This window comes from Vidua macroura, chromosome 14 (genome assembly GCF_024509145.1).
Source record: "Vidua macroura isolate BioBank_ID:100142 chromosome 14, ASM2450914v1, whole genome shotgun sequence".
NCBI classification, from domain to species: Eukaryota; Metazoa; Chordata; class Aves; order Passeriformes; family Viduidae; genus Vidua; species Vidua macroura.
The window spans coordinates 2475001-2487731 of record NC_071584.1 but is presented as its reverse complement, the minus strand read 5'-3'; the positions used below and the strand labels follow the sequence as shown (position 1 = coordinate 2487731).

Here is a 12731-nt window from a genome sequence, read left to right as displayed (position 1 = left end):
CTGAGGTCATGGCTCTCTTTGCATTTAAAGGCATCAGGAAAAATTTCTGCTTCTGGTGGTGAGAGACATCATGAAAGGCAGTGAGACTTAGGGTTGTAATCTGGTTCCCACTGAACTCCATGGAAAAAGCAATTTTCTGGAACAAGGGGGTATCGTTGCAGAAGGAAGGGAATTGCAGAACGTTACAAAGTTGGTTTTATTTCCTCATACTGTGCTCAGCCAGGCATTGTTAGTAAATAAGATCTAGAGCACTTAAAAGAAGGATCCAATCACAAATTCAATTGGTCCATTAACTACATGTAATATTATTTACCTAAGTGGCCCTTCTGGACTATTTCATAGCTCAGGTTTATAACCTTTTTTAAAAAGATCAATAGTACTGAGCAGGCAGTGTGTGAGCACGATGAAAGTCAGGCCATTTTCACAGTTACGGGCCGTGATTTCCAGACCTGGAGTCCAGATTAGAATTGCAAAATGAGGAAAATGCTCTCCCTGAAACACTAAAATGAAGAAAACAGCCTTGGCAAGAAGGATGGGGGGAAGCAGTGAAGCAAGATGTGTTGCAAGGGGTCAGTTCTTTGATGGGACTGATACAAGTGGAAAATGCAGATGGCTTTTGCGGCACATAAACCCTTCTCAGGTCTGAGAGAGAAGGTGCCCTGGCATTTCAAGCCACACACGGAGTTTTGGTGGTGTGAGGGAACACCCAGCTGTGCTCTGAGCAGCCTGCCAGGTGGGGGGCTCTGCTGGCTGCTCTCAGGTGTGATACAGAGTCCCAGCAAGTGGGAAAGGTAACTCTTTGCTGTTGGTCTCGTGTCCAAGGTCTGTGTTTGATCAGTTCCTCAGGCTGTCGGATGCTCACATCAGCTGGCAGCTGAATTCAATACCCCCGAGTCTCTGCTGCCTCCGTTACAGAGGGAGCTCAGCCATCAGGAGCAATGGTGCTTTTCCACCTCTGAATCAGCTTCATCATGATGATCAAAGCAAATAAAGCCCAGGAAGGTCCTGTTTTATAATGGGCTTAGTGATACATGGCTGTAAACTGGCTCTGGCTGCCTCCCCTTCAGTTCTACTCATCCCATTTCATCCAGGTCACTCTGACCCCCATGAGACAGGGATGTGTGGGAGTGTGTTGTGTGTGTGAAGTGAGAACTGAGGGATGGCTCAACTCCTAACAGACCCTAAAAACTTTTTGTAGTGACAACTCATGGAATTTTTAGTAGCAAAAGCCAGAAACTTTCCTCCCCCAAACCAGGCCAGCTGTTCCTGCCAGCTATAGCTGCTTTTCAGGGGCTAAAACTCTGATTTCTTGTGCCAGGCTGAAAAGGCTTGGAGATTTGGACTAATAATTCAGGGAGAATTTGCTGGAGAGAGGTGATAGAGTCCAAACTGAGTGCTAAGTCCTCCTGCCTGTATCTTGAGTAGTTTGTTATATTTCTTTCGTTACGGTTCTCGTGTTTCTCTCCACCTGTTTGTGGTGCAGGTATCACCACTGCATTAGCCAGTCACTGCATATTGTCTGAGGCATCTGCAGTCAAGCACAGGCTGGAAGAATTTTCCTTGCCCCAAATAGTAACCCAAGTAGCAGAAAATGCCTCTCTGTGAAGAGAATTCATATGGAAAACACGTGTTTTCAGGCTCTCTGCACCGATTCCAAAATTTTAATGTGACTGTGTTTCTATTTTTGCTACCTTTCAGGAATGTCACTGCTGCTTCTCTCTAGGCAGCACCTGTGCATTGCCTTCCCCTTCTCTTACTTGGATTGCATCAATATTTTTGTAATTTTGGACTGTTAAGCAGGAGACAGGAAACACAGGTGTGTAGGGCCTGCTTCACCACGAGATGCTGCCCCTGGGAGCCTGGTGGTGCTGAGAGGTGAGCTAGAGCAGGGACCTTGTGCTCATTCATTCCACCCATTCATTAACAAAGTTTGTTAATAATGTTGTTAAATAATTTTGATTGACAAAGACACTGGGTTTGGAGGGTCCGTCTGTAAATTGTGCTGGATCTCTGGCTGAGGGGCAGCTCAACAGATAAAGCTTTTGCTGAAAACTTCCATGAACTCCAGGCACACGTTTTTATCATTTTCTTTTAATCCTGCCTGCTGTTATTTCCAAACCCAGTCAGCAGCATGTGTTTGTCAGGCTATGCAGGTGTTGGCATGAGAGGAATTTAAGAAGATCATTAATTTTGTGAGTCTTTCCTGTTTGGTTTTATTGCAGCTTCCTATATGCTTGAGGTATTAACATTATAAGCTTTCTTTGGACTGGGGTTCTACTGGGAGATGAGATCTTAGTGAGGAGTTAAGATACTTGAAGCTTTCTTTTCTTTCTACAAAACTGTTGGGAAGGAAAGGGATCCAATGCTGGCATGATGTTTCATAAGGTGACATTTGTTATAACTCATTGCAAATGTTACTCACCATCTACAAACCGTCCAATTAAACTAAAGAGCAGTGAAAAATATCCAATTCCACTTTAGCAGCAGCACTTGTTGCCAGAATCCCTCATGTTTTTTGGAGGCAACAGATTCCCCCAGGAGACCTTTACACGGTGAGTACTGTCCTCTGGCACCAGTCCCACTGGTTGGTGTTCCCTGCTCCCATCAGCCAGACTGTCACACAAGGACAACATTTCCCTTCCCATTGGGGTTTCTCCTTACCTTCCCAAAGATCTCTTTGGTCCTTAGTTGTTACCAGACCTGTGTTGCATCCTTCTGTCTCCTGTCAGTGTTTTAGTGGGAATTAGCTGGATCCCAGAGGAATAACATTTTCAAAAACAAAATTTGAAAATGACCTGTGATCCTTGCTGCTTTTCAAAATCAGACTAGTTGGTTCTATATGCAGTTTATCGAAACTTGAAGCTTCTGAGTCACTGAGATTCTTCCTTAGTTCTAAAAGCTTTAGTGGCATAATGATCCTGTAGAAAATCAGCAAATATATTTATGGTTTCTACTCAGTTTATGGGTCCTTTTGCCTCCAATGCCTTTGTGTGTGTCTTGAGGTTGAACCACTGGATTCTGTGGTTCTGCCTGTGCAGAGAGACAGTGTGAGTGCTGTGCCAGCATCTCTGGGTACGCAACAAACACAAACTTCTCTGGCACTTGGAGGAGAGCGGGATCTTGAGCGAGCACATTCCCCGAGGTGCCAAAGCGGCTGGTACAGATCCCTGGCTCCCCGTGAAGTTCTCAGATGCAGCTTTGCTGTCTGCTACAGCCACCCACTGTTCTGCAGTGTCAGCTGGGCTGGAGCTCAGATCCACCCACTCTGCAAAGGCAGAAATGCAGCCGGGCTCTGCGGCTGCCTCGGGTGGCACCTGCAGAGCCCCGGGTCCGCTCTGCAGCCACCACAGCCTCCTCCTCATCATCTTTCATCTCCTTTTCCCCCAGGATAGGGCACTACAATGCACCAAAACTCCAGCCAATTTGCTGCAGGGAGCTGTTGAGCTTTGGGCAAGGAGATGGAATAAGTCACCCAATTAGTTATAGCTGCTGGTGGCCCCTGGTGCTGGCCTGGTGTCATTTGTCAAAGCCAAGCACGGGTAGACAAGCCTGGTTCCTTTTTTCCTTACCTGTGAATACCCAGCCCATGTTTCCTGTGATTTCAGTCACCTGCTGGGATCTTTGAGGTGTGGGAAGGAACAATTCATTCAGTTTGCTGCACTTTTTCCACGGCAGGATTTACTTCATGTTTTCCTAGACCACAAAAACAACATCGCTGCCTTTAGAGAGCAAGGGTAGGAGCTTTCTACACCAGCCTGTCTTTAGGTCCTATTTATAAATGAGAAGAGTGAGAAAAAATGTTTAAAAACATGCAAGCTTTAAAAATAAAACCGTGACCTAGTCGAAGAGTAAACACTAAGGAAGAATAAAAGACTGTTTTAAGAGACAGAGGCAGAGAAGGCAACAGCAAAAATGTTCAAAATGAATCTATTACTGTAAAGAGGAGGGTGTAAATCAGCAGCTCCCATCACTGACAGTTCAGAGATGCTGAGGATCTGGCTTAGCAGTGGAAAAGGAGGAAATAAAAGGAACTTTGAGTGGGAAATAAAGCAAAGATGAGAAATCCACCTATTTGCATGTGATAATTACCCATAAACATCAAGATCATGCTTCTGACCAGAAAAAAGACATCAATGGCATAGTGTTTAAACAAGATGAAAAATTATACTGAGTTTCTGTCATTGTGAGTGGTGGTGCCACCTTTGTGCGTTCAGGTAGCCCTTTAAGGTGGGGTTGCTCAGGGGGTGTCAAGAATACAACATCTTAAAAAGGGACGGGGAGCTTTTCCCGTGATGGCCCTTTGGAAGTTTGTCCCCTGTGGGGCTGTGCTGTCACTGATGCGTGGTTCTCCTCCCTCACAGGTTGCCTGGTCACTATGAACCATGGCCCAGCTATACTACAAAAAGGTCAACTTCTCCCCGTACCGAGACCGCATCCCACTCCAGATCGTGCGAGCGGAGGCAGAGCTCTCGTCGGAAGAGAAGGCCTACCTCAGTGCTGTGGAGAAGGGGGACTATGCCAGCGTGAAACATGCCTTGCAGGAGGCAGAGATCTACTACAACATCAACATTAACTGTATGGATCCTCTGGGTCGCAGTGCCCTGCTAATAGCCATAGAGAATGAGAACCTGGAGATCATGGAGCTGCTGCTGAGCCACAGCGTCTACGTGGGGGATGCTCTGCTCTACGCCATACGGAAGGAGGTGGTGGGAGCTGTGGAGCTGCTGCTCAATTACAGGAAGCCCAGTGGTGAAAAACAGGTTGGTTGAGTGTTCCCCTTCAGTTTTGAGCTGTTACCCTGCCTTAGGAAAGTGCTGCTGCTCAAAGTCCTTGATGTTGGTGCATGGCTATAAATGCCCAGAGCAGACCTGAGCAGTCCTGTTTGGATGGTAATTCTCCAGCCTGAGCAAACATGTCCTGCCTGACTTAAACACTCAGTTTTTTCTCTTTCACTCAGTGTTCTTTCCAGCCCCACAGTGTTTGTGGACACGCTGATTTATAGGCTGATTTATAGATGAGCACTTTCTAAAGGAATTTGTGTGAAATTATATTACAGTCTGTAAATATGAACTATTGCCACGCTGTTGTGCTGATATTAAGTGGAATTGCTTTTCATAAGTAAACCCTGAAAGCAGACAAGCTTATTTACAACTGCAAGCAAGCAAACAGTCTGCTGGGGTTCAGTCCTTTGCTGTAGTGCAGACAGATCATCTTCGTCTCCCTCTCCAGAGAGCTCCAGGGCAGAAATGCTGAGGCAGGACATAACTTACAGCAGTGACTTGTAGAAGGATCCTTAGCTGCAAAGCCATCCCTGAGTTATGTAAGGATCTTGTGGAAAAACCAAGTCTGAATCCTGTCACTTCAAGTGTCACCTATTGTCACCAACTGGTTTTTTCCTAGTTTTCTTCTTTTCATTTGTAAGCACTACTGCCAATAATAGAATAATTTATGTACATTGCTGACCACTGATAATTTTTGTGTATTCACTGCTTAGAAAGGAACATCCTAAACTTGGATAATCCTTATATATCAAGCCTCCTTTTGAAGGGAATATGTCCCTCTGCGTGTGAAAGATTAATACCAGTCAGTCATGGAAGAAAATGTTTTCAATGCATAGGCCCCTTAGCACATAGTTTTTCAATTGTGATTTTATGTAGCCAAAGCAAACAATCAGGATCAACTCTGACAGAATTCAAGAGTGCTCAGCTTATTATTTAGGAATGGCAGCATTGTGCATACTTGTAGCAATGTGATTCTAATATGGTTTAAAAACTGGAGAGATAACGAAACTCCTCTATCTGACCTAAAAATTGAACTGTTACTACTGAGTTTTAGTCTGATAAAATATAAATAGCAAAATACAGACCATCTCTTAAGAATGAGCCTTTTTTTCCTTGGTCTTCTAGAAATTTAAGCATCCTGAAGCTCAGCAGGACAGAAAACAGAACAGAAAAGTTTTTTTCAGCAGCATGAGGAATTGCCACTGATTATAGCAGGCTAATGACAAGTTTCTCCTGAAATGTCATGGAAAGCAAGTGATGGGATTCGTGTGGATTTCTGTAACATCCCTTGAATAGCAAAACTTGTGTCCACTCAAATCCCCAGCCCTGCTGGCTTAACTGGATAGAGACAGAGGTCCGTGAAATGAGGTTGGTATATTACAGCTGAAATTCAGCTCCAGCTCTCCAGTTCTCCAGTTCAGTGATCCATTTCATAGTAGGCTGTTCCATTTTTCATTATCTCTGTGCCAGCTCTCCTTCTGTAGCTAGAATTGTATCTGCTGCAGGGTTTACAACTTGGAGGAGAGCATGTGTGGGGGAGAAAAGATGCAGTGCCAGTTTCAGCTTTATTTACAAGGTTTGTTACAAGAGCAGATTTCCTCAGTGTATTTTAAACTAGCATTGGCTTGGTGCAAGATTCTATGAACAGACTCGGATTAACTTCCCTGGCTGGGGTTCAGGTTCTTCTGGAGACTGCAGGAAGTGTTTGCTGGTAAAGGGCTGCAGGACTGGACTTCCCTTTCAGCTCTTTCACTGACTGTTCATGCAGTGATGGTGAGGAACATTTATTTCATGTGTAGTGATAGGACAAGTTGGGCCAAAGTTGGTTATTTTGTCAAATCACAAAGCTGTTACAGGAGGGGTTTCTAGCTCCTGATGCTAATTCCACAGCAGTATCAATCTGCATTCATTAATTGTCCTTGCTGGACCCTTTCTCAGAAGGTCCTTTGGGAGCCCCACACCTAATTGCTTTCACAAAAAGCACCTGATAAAGCAGATTAGCACAGCTTTGTCCTCATCAGCTACTTAGATGTTCTAAAACATGTAGAAACGCTGCTTTTTTGTTCCAGTAGTAACAAAAACATCGCACCTCATAGGAAGGTTTCTGTCTGACTGTGAAATTTGTAAGATGGTATCACTGCACTTCTTATATATTATTAGGTTTAGTATAATCTATTAATTAAATGCACAGAGAGTTCAATTTGCCTGCTCAAGCCTGTGTGGGGACAGCTTCTTGGCTCGTGTGTGGCAGCCTGGTGGCTGTCTCTGCGGCACTCTGGGCAGAGGTGCAGGAGCAGCATCCTCCGATTGCTCGGTATTTAAAGTTCATTCACCTGAACCTGGGCTCTGGGAGAACCTGTTGGTTCCCTTTTCCTGCTGCCTGCCTCTGAGCAGGTTGTTTGCCTCTCTCCCCGAGCCTGGTGTGTCTCTCTGGCTGCTGGGCATGAAGAGCTGTTCCTATTTGCGTCTGTTCACGTCAGCCCGGTTAATTGTTGTCTTTGCATCTCAAAAGCAGCTGAGCAGCATCATTCAGCATAATCCATTTCATGGGTGTGTATCTTCAGCCTTATCACCGTGCCACAGTCCTGACAGCAGCTCTTACAGCTGCCTTGTTCCAGCCTCTTGTGGAGTTACAGTGGCTGGATGTGGTCAGGAAAAGAGACACCCAATACAAGGTAGAAAGCCGTGGCCTCTCGCAGGCTGGCCCTGCAAAGGCAGGTTCACTCAGCAGCCACAGAGTCTCCAAGAGGAGAGCTCCAGATCCGGCTCTGAGAGCTGCCCGAGGGAAAGAGCTCTGCTTTTCCACCTGTACGATGACCTTTTCTGGGAGCAGAAGTTAAAAACCTTTCAAACACACGTAGTGACCTTTGCTGTGCTCCTTATGTAAGAGAATCAGGGTCTCGTTGATGATGTAAGGGCCGGGGGGGGGAATGGATGAAGGGGCTGGGCGGCGCAGAGGCTCGGATCCTGTTATTAAGTGAATTTTTATGAGTCATTATTCTGCAAACCTTTGCTAGACTGCTGTTTAAGCGCCATTTACTGCGAATGCCATGACAATGGCAGGGGTAAGTCACAGCCAGTAACTATAACAACCCGCCGCAGCCGGGGCTCGGCGGAGGAGCAAATTGCTCTGTTTACATGGGGAGCCTGGAGAGCCACCTCGCTCCAGAGGATGCTGCAGAGCACAGCAGAGATTAGCAGTGATGTGCTCGAGTAGATGTGTTTCTTTTTAGGTTTATCTCCAAGTGAGGTTTGTGGGCTATTTTAAGCTCTTAGCATTTCTCCTCAAATCCGTGCTGCCCAGTCCAGACACCAAGGAATGGTGTGGCCAGCAGGAGCAGGGAGCTCATCCTTGCCCTGTGCTCAGCACTGGTGAGGGCACAGCTCGAGTGCTGTGTCCAGCCCTGGCCCCTCAGCTTGGGAAGGACGTTGAGACACTCGAGGGCATCCAGAGGAGGCAACGAGGCTGGAGAGGAGCTGGGAACACAAACCCTGTGAGGAACCACTGAGGGAGCTGGGGGTGCTCAGCCTGGGGGAAAGGAGGCTCAGGGGTGACCTCAGCACTCTCCACAGCTCCTGAAAGGTGCCTGTGCTCAGCTGGGGTTGGGCTCTTCTCCAGGCAGCACTGACAGAACCAGAGGACACAGCCTCAAGCTGCACCAAGAGAAATACAGATTGGATATTAGGAAAAAGTTTTTTAAAGAAAGAGTGAGAAAGTTCTGGAATGGCTGCCCGGGGAGGTGGTGGAGTCACCACCCCTGGGTGTGTTTAACAAAGCCTGGATGTGGCACTGAGTGCCAGGGTTCAGTTCAGGTGTTGGGGCTGGGTTGGACTCGATCTTGGAGGTCTCTTCCAACCCGGTGATTCTGTGAATTCTGTGAACTTAGAGCCATGGTTTTGGGTACTGAGCTGTGAGTCTGCTGGTGGAGCTGGGGAGGAGGTTTCACCAGTTACAGGCAGGATAATGCTAATGAACTTACAGCTGTTTTGAAAGATGTGGTTGGCTGTGGGAGATTTTGGGGTCAGTGAGAAAGTCGTCATGGTGCAACCATGGAAAGAGCATAGAGATATTCTGATGTGTTTCACTCCCAGCAGAGAGTAAAGCCCAGGCTTGAACGACCCATCCTCCTCTTCAGGAACCAAAGATCTTTCCTAATTTTGTGATTTTTTTTACAGGTTAACTTGTAATTTCCAAGGGTTATATAATTTACTCCAATTACTCCTCAAAGCCTTTTATAAACCACAGCTCTCTTTGACCAGTCACACAGCTGGTCACTTAAACCATAGCATAGCTTGTTTTTTTCCCAAACTCATGGCAGGCATTTGGAAATCAAGCAACCTATTCATGAATATTAAGAGGAACAACAAAACAAACTAATATTCCTGGAACCTGCAGAGGATTGTAGTCAGCAAACATGCATTTTCCAGGAAATAAAAGTGAGCCTGATCTGGTGCTCTGGTAGTTATTGTTTGATTTTTTGGGCAGTCCAGAGGCTGATGTTGTACTGCATGGTGGCAGAGGAGGAATATACTTGTACTTGGCATGGCAATCCATCCTGAGTGATGAGTGTCATGTTATTTAAATAAGACAACAAACCACTGAATACCCAACAGAAGGAGCAGGGATAGGTTTGAAATAGCAAAAATTAGCACCTGCAGATGCAGTGTCGACTTTGGGCCAGGCTTTTCTCTTTGGGGGTGGACATGTTAAAATACAAAGTTGTCTGTGAATGGGACAGGTCCGTTAAATGCAGTGGCAAAACAAGGCACACAGCAAAAACAGAGATCTGGCTGGCGTCCTGTGGGGTTGAAATTAACCGGGAACTTTAAGTTATTGGTTTTTTTTTCTTAATTCAGAACTACTGTATGAGCAAGGGAACATATATATGAAGCCTGTTGAATGAATTCTCCTTCCCTGTAAAATCTTCTGTCTCTCAGCCTATTTGATCTTTTTGAGTTTTGCTGGTTTTTTTTTCCTAAAAGTGCTCTCAGATGTGATTTTTTACTATACAAACATCAATACAGTGGGTTATGTTTTCAGCCAAGCTGGAGGCTGCAGCTAACCTTCGCCAGCAAGGAGCAGGAAATTCATGTCTGAAAACTCCCATTTCCCCCCTTATTTGATTCACCCTCAATTTACCAGTAATAGCTGTATTTCCTGACACTTGGAAACCTGTTGAAATCAGTACAAATTTTCCAGATGAGGCGTTCAGGGGCCTATTTTTTCGAGCTGCTTGTGTGGGTTGCGTGGACCTTCAGCCCCCTGAGGGTGCGTCACAGCTCTCAGACCTCGCCTGCCTCTCTGCCCTCCTGCCAGGGCTGTGCTTGCAGCACACCAGACAGGTCTGTGCTGCCTGCTGAGCCCTCCTTCCTTCTTTAAGGAGCTGTAATCAGTCATCTGAATTACTCCACGTCTGTAAGCACCTCCACGGTGGCTGTTTTCTTCACAACAATCAGAGCTGACATCAGCTGTTTACATAAGGAGGGTACCAGCATCTCTCTGGTATCTGGCAAACTTAGCAATTTGCTCTCGTGGCAGATGGCTCCAAATTAAGCTGGTTCACAGATGGGGCTACAAATGCAATTCCTCAATAATGAAAATAAAAAGAAAAAAGGATCTTGTGGTTTATGGCTGCGGTTTGGTTTGTTCTGATGGCCCAAAGGCCTTCTGATCAATGTGATCCATATGTATTCCAAAAGAAGGAGTTTGCAGGTGCAGCCTCTGGAACAGTGTGGTTGTGAAGAGGAAACTATAGAGAATAAAAGGCAAGTTTTCAGTCTTAGTTGCTAATCATCAGATTGGTGGAAGATTGCTGCACTGGATAGTGTTAGTGAACCTAAAATTTGACCTCAAAAGTCCTCTTTTAGGTGAGCTGATGAGTGAAAATCCACCTTAATCTTTGTTCAGATCCCACAGATGAGCAGCATAGAGACTGCTTTTTTTGAAACAGAAGATAAAGGTTGCATTAAACCATTTTATTCTTGCCCAAATCTAGTAACTTTCTTGAGACAACGTGATTTAGCTTAATTTCCCTACTCACACAGGGTTTTTGTCCTGTGTGCAGAAACCAGTGTAAAGTTTAGCCCTCACCAAGACAGCCCTTGATTTTAGACTTGCTTGTACAAGTTCATTGCCAGCCCTGTGCTACCACTGGTGGGACCTTTTAAGTCAAAAGAAACAGTTCAGTTCTCAAAAACCTCACAATATAAAATCTAGATTATGCAAGCAATTGGAAAGAGGAGAGGCTTAGGAGCAGGAATCTCTATCAAGGGATTCTGTGGCCGTCCTGAATGGTGGCTGTGGAGCACTGAACACAGAGGGGAACAGGCTGATGGGTGTGACTCAAACCACTCATTTCCATGTTAATAGGAGGGGTCCAAAGTGAAAAGGAAAGGCAGAACCTGGTTAGAAATGCTCCTGAGCAAGAGGAGGTTCTGAAGAATAGAACCAGTTAAGAAGAATATGGCCACAAGGTCTCAGTGTGGGAATATTTGAAAGGAACAATAAGGAAGAAGGATCATGTCTGAAAACAGAGAAGCAGCTTCAAAGCCTAATGGCTCCATTAGCACCCAAGCTTTTCATTATTTTTATTGATGCAGTAATAATTCACAGTTATAGTTAACATGCCTTTGACACTGGTGGCTGCCTTCGAAATGAATTCCATCTAATTAAACTAAACAACAGAGAAATCAAAGATCACTTCAGCTAATGATTACATTTAATTGTGAAATTTTTTCCTCCCTCCTCATTGCCTCGGTCCCTAGATAATCTTAAATGTAGGTGAAGAAGAACAGGGTGAAATGTCTCCTGGACTCAGGAAGTAGCATCAAGATGAAGGCAGTGGCAGATACCAGATTTCTGACAGTGGCAATAAGGCACTGGCTCCTTCTCCTGGGTCGAAATAAAGTCTGTTATTATTTCCTAGGATGCTGCTGGGGGACCAGCCAAGAACTGCATCACAGCGTGCACAAACGTGCCATGCTTGTAATTGATCATATAGACAGGTGAGAAGTCAGGAATTATCCAAGAGGCTTCCCAGAGAATTGTCTTTACTGACCTGCAGGAGTGTTCTTAGCACTTGCCTGCTCTGGGCACACTGTACAGTGAATTTTCAGTCAGGTGTGATAGCTTCTCAGGATTTAGCTGGGTGGATGAACTATTTATTATAGGGCAAAAAAAATCCTGTTTGTGCTGCTACACAAGTGAACTTCTGGGCTCTCTGTAGATCTGATGATTAAGGAGTTTAGTTTCAAAAAACCGTATTATCTACCCAGCATCCATGGATGTGCCTACTGTACCCACCTCCCTTTGCTCCTAAGCCCCCATTACAGCATCCCCTGACATCACCCAACACGTGCTTGCCTCTGGTCTGTCTGAAACCCCAAACCCAGAAGTTGGACATGGCTGTTTAGGTTCCCTGATACAGATTTGTGGGAGACTCTTCCCGGTGCAATAGTTGTAACACATTTTTTTCCAAGGGGAGCTTCTCTCTGTGGGAAAAGTGAATGTAACAAATTACAGGCTCTTGTAAAACGAAGCTCTGGGATCTATAAAGGTCTGTGAAGAGCTGCAGGGCAGCTTAGCAGGAGTCCCTCAGCCTTACCTGGCTGTTGAACAGAGCTGTGCTGGGCTGGCAAAGTCACATTTATGGCTTGTTTATCCCTGTATGAGCAGTATTTTGCTATCCCATGGCAAAATACAGCCTGTTGGGGCAGCACTTTGGTGGCAGTGCTGGTGGAATATCAAAGAGGCATTGACTGGGAGCAATATTTCTTGTCTGAATTGCTGCAGCGAGAGAACACTGCGATCCAAGGTCTTTGCTCTGTCATTGCCTTGGGAGGATGCTGGAAAACTGCTGAGAGGCTCAGGGCCATGAGAATCGTTGGTGCTTAGTTCATGGCAGTGAGAGAGGGCTGGTGTGCTCTAAGTGCTCCTCAGGCAGGAGATGA

General features: G+C 45.5%; 1 protein-coding gene across 1 annotated transcript in view; it reads left to right on the top strand.

The window, feature by feature from the left end:
• The first annotated feature begins 4382 nt into the window (after positions 1-4382).
• Positions 4383-12731, top strand: part of TRPC5 (transient receptor potential cation channel subfamily C member 5) — a 63855-nt gene continuing 55506 nt past the window's right edge. Inside the window, exon 1 of the mRNA XM_053990190.1 lies at positions 4383-4760. Within this exon, the coding sequence (XP_053846165.1) occupies positions 4383-4760 (378 nt within the window). The remainder of the gene's footprint in view (positions 4761-12731) is intronic.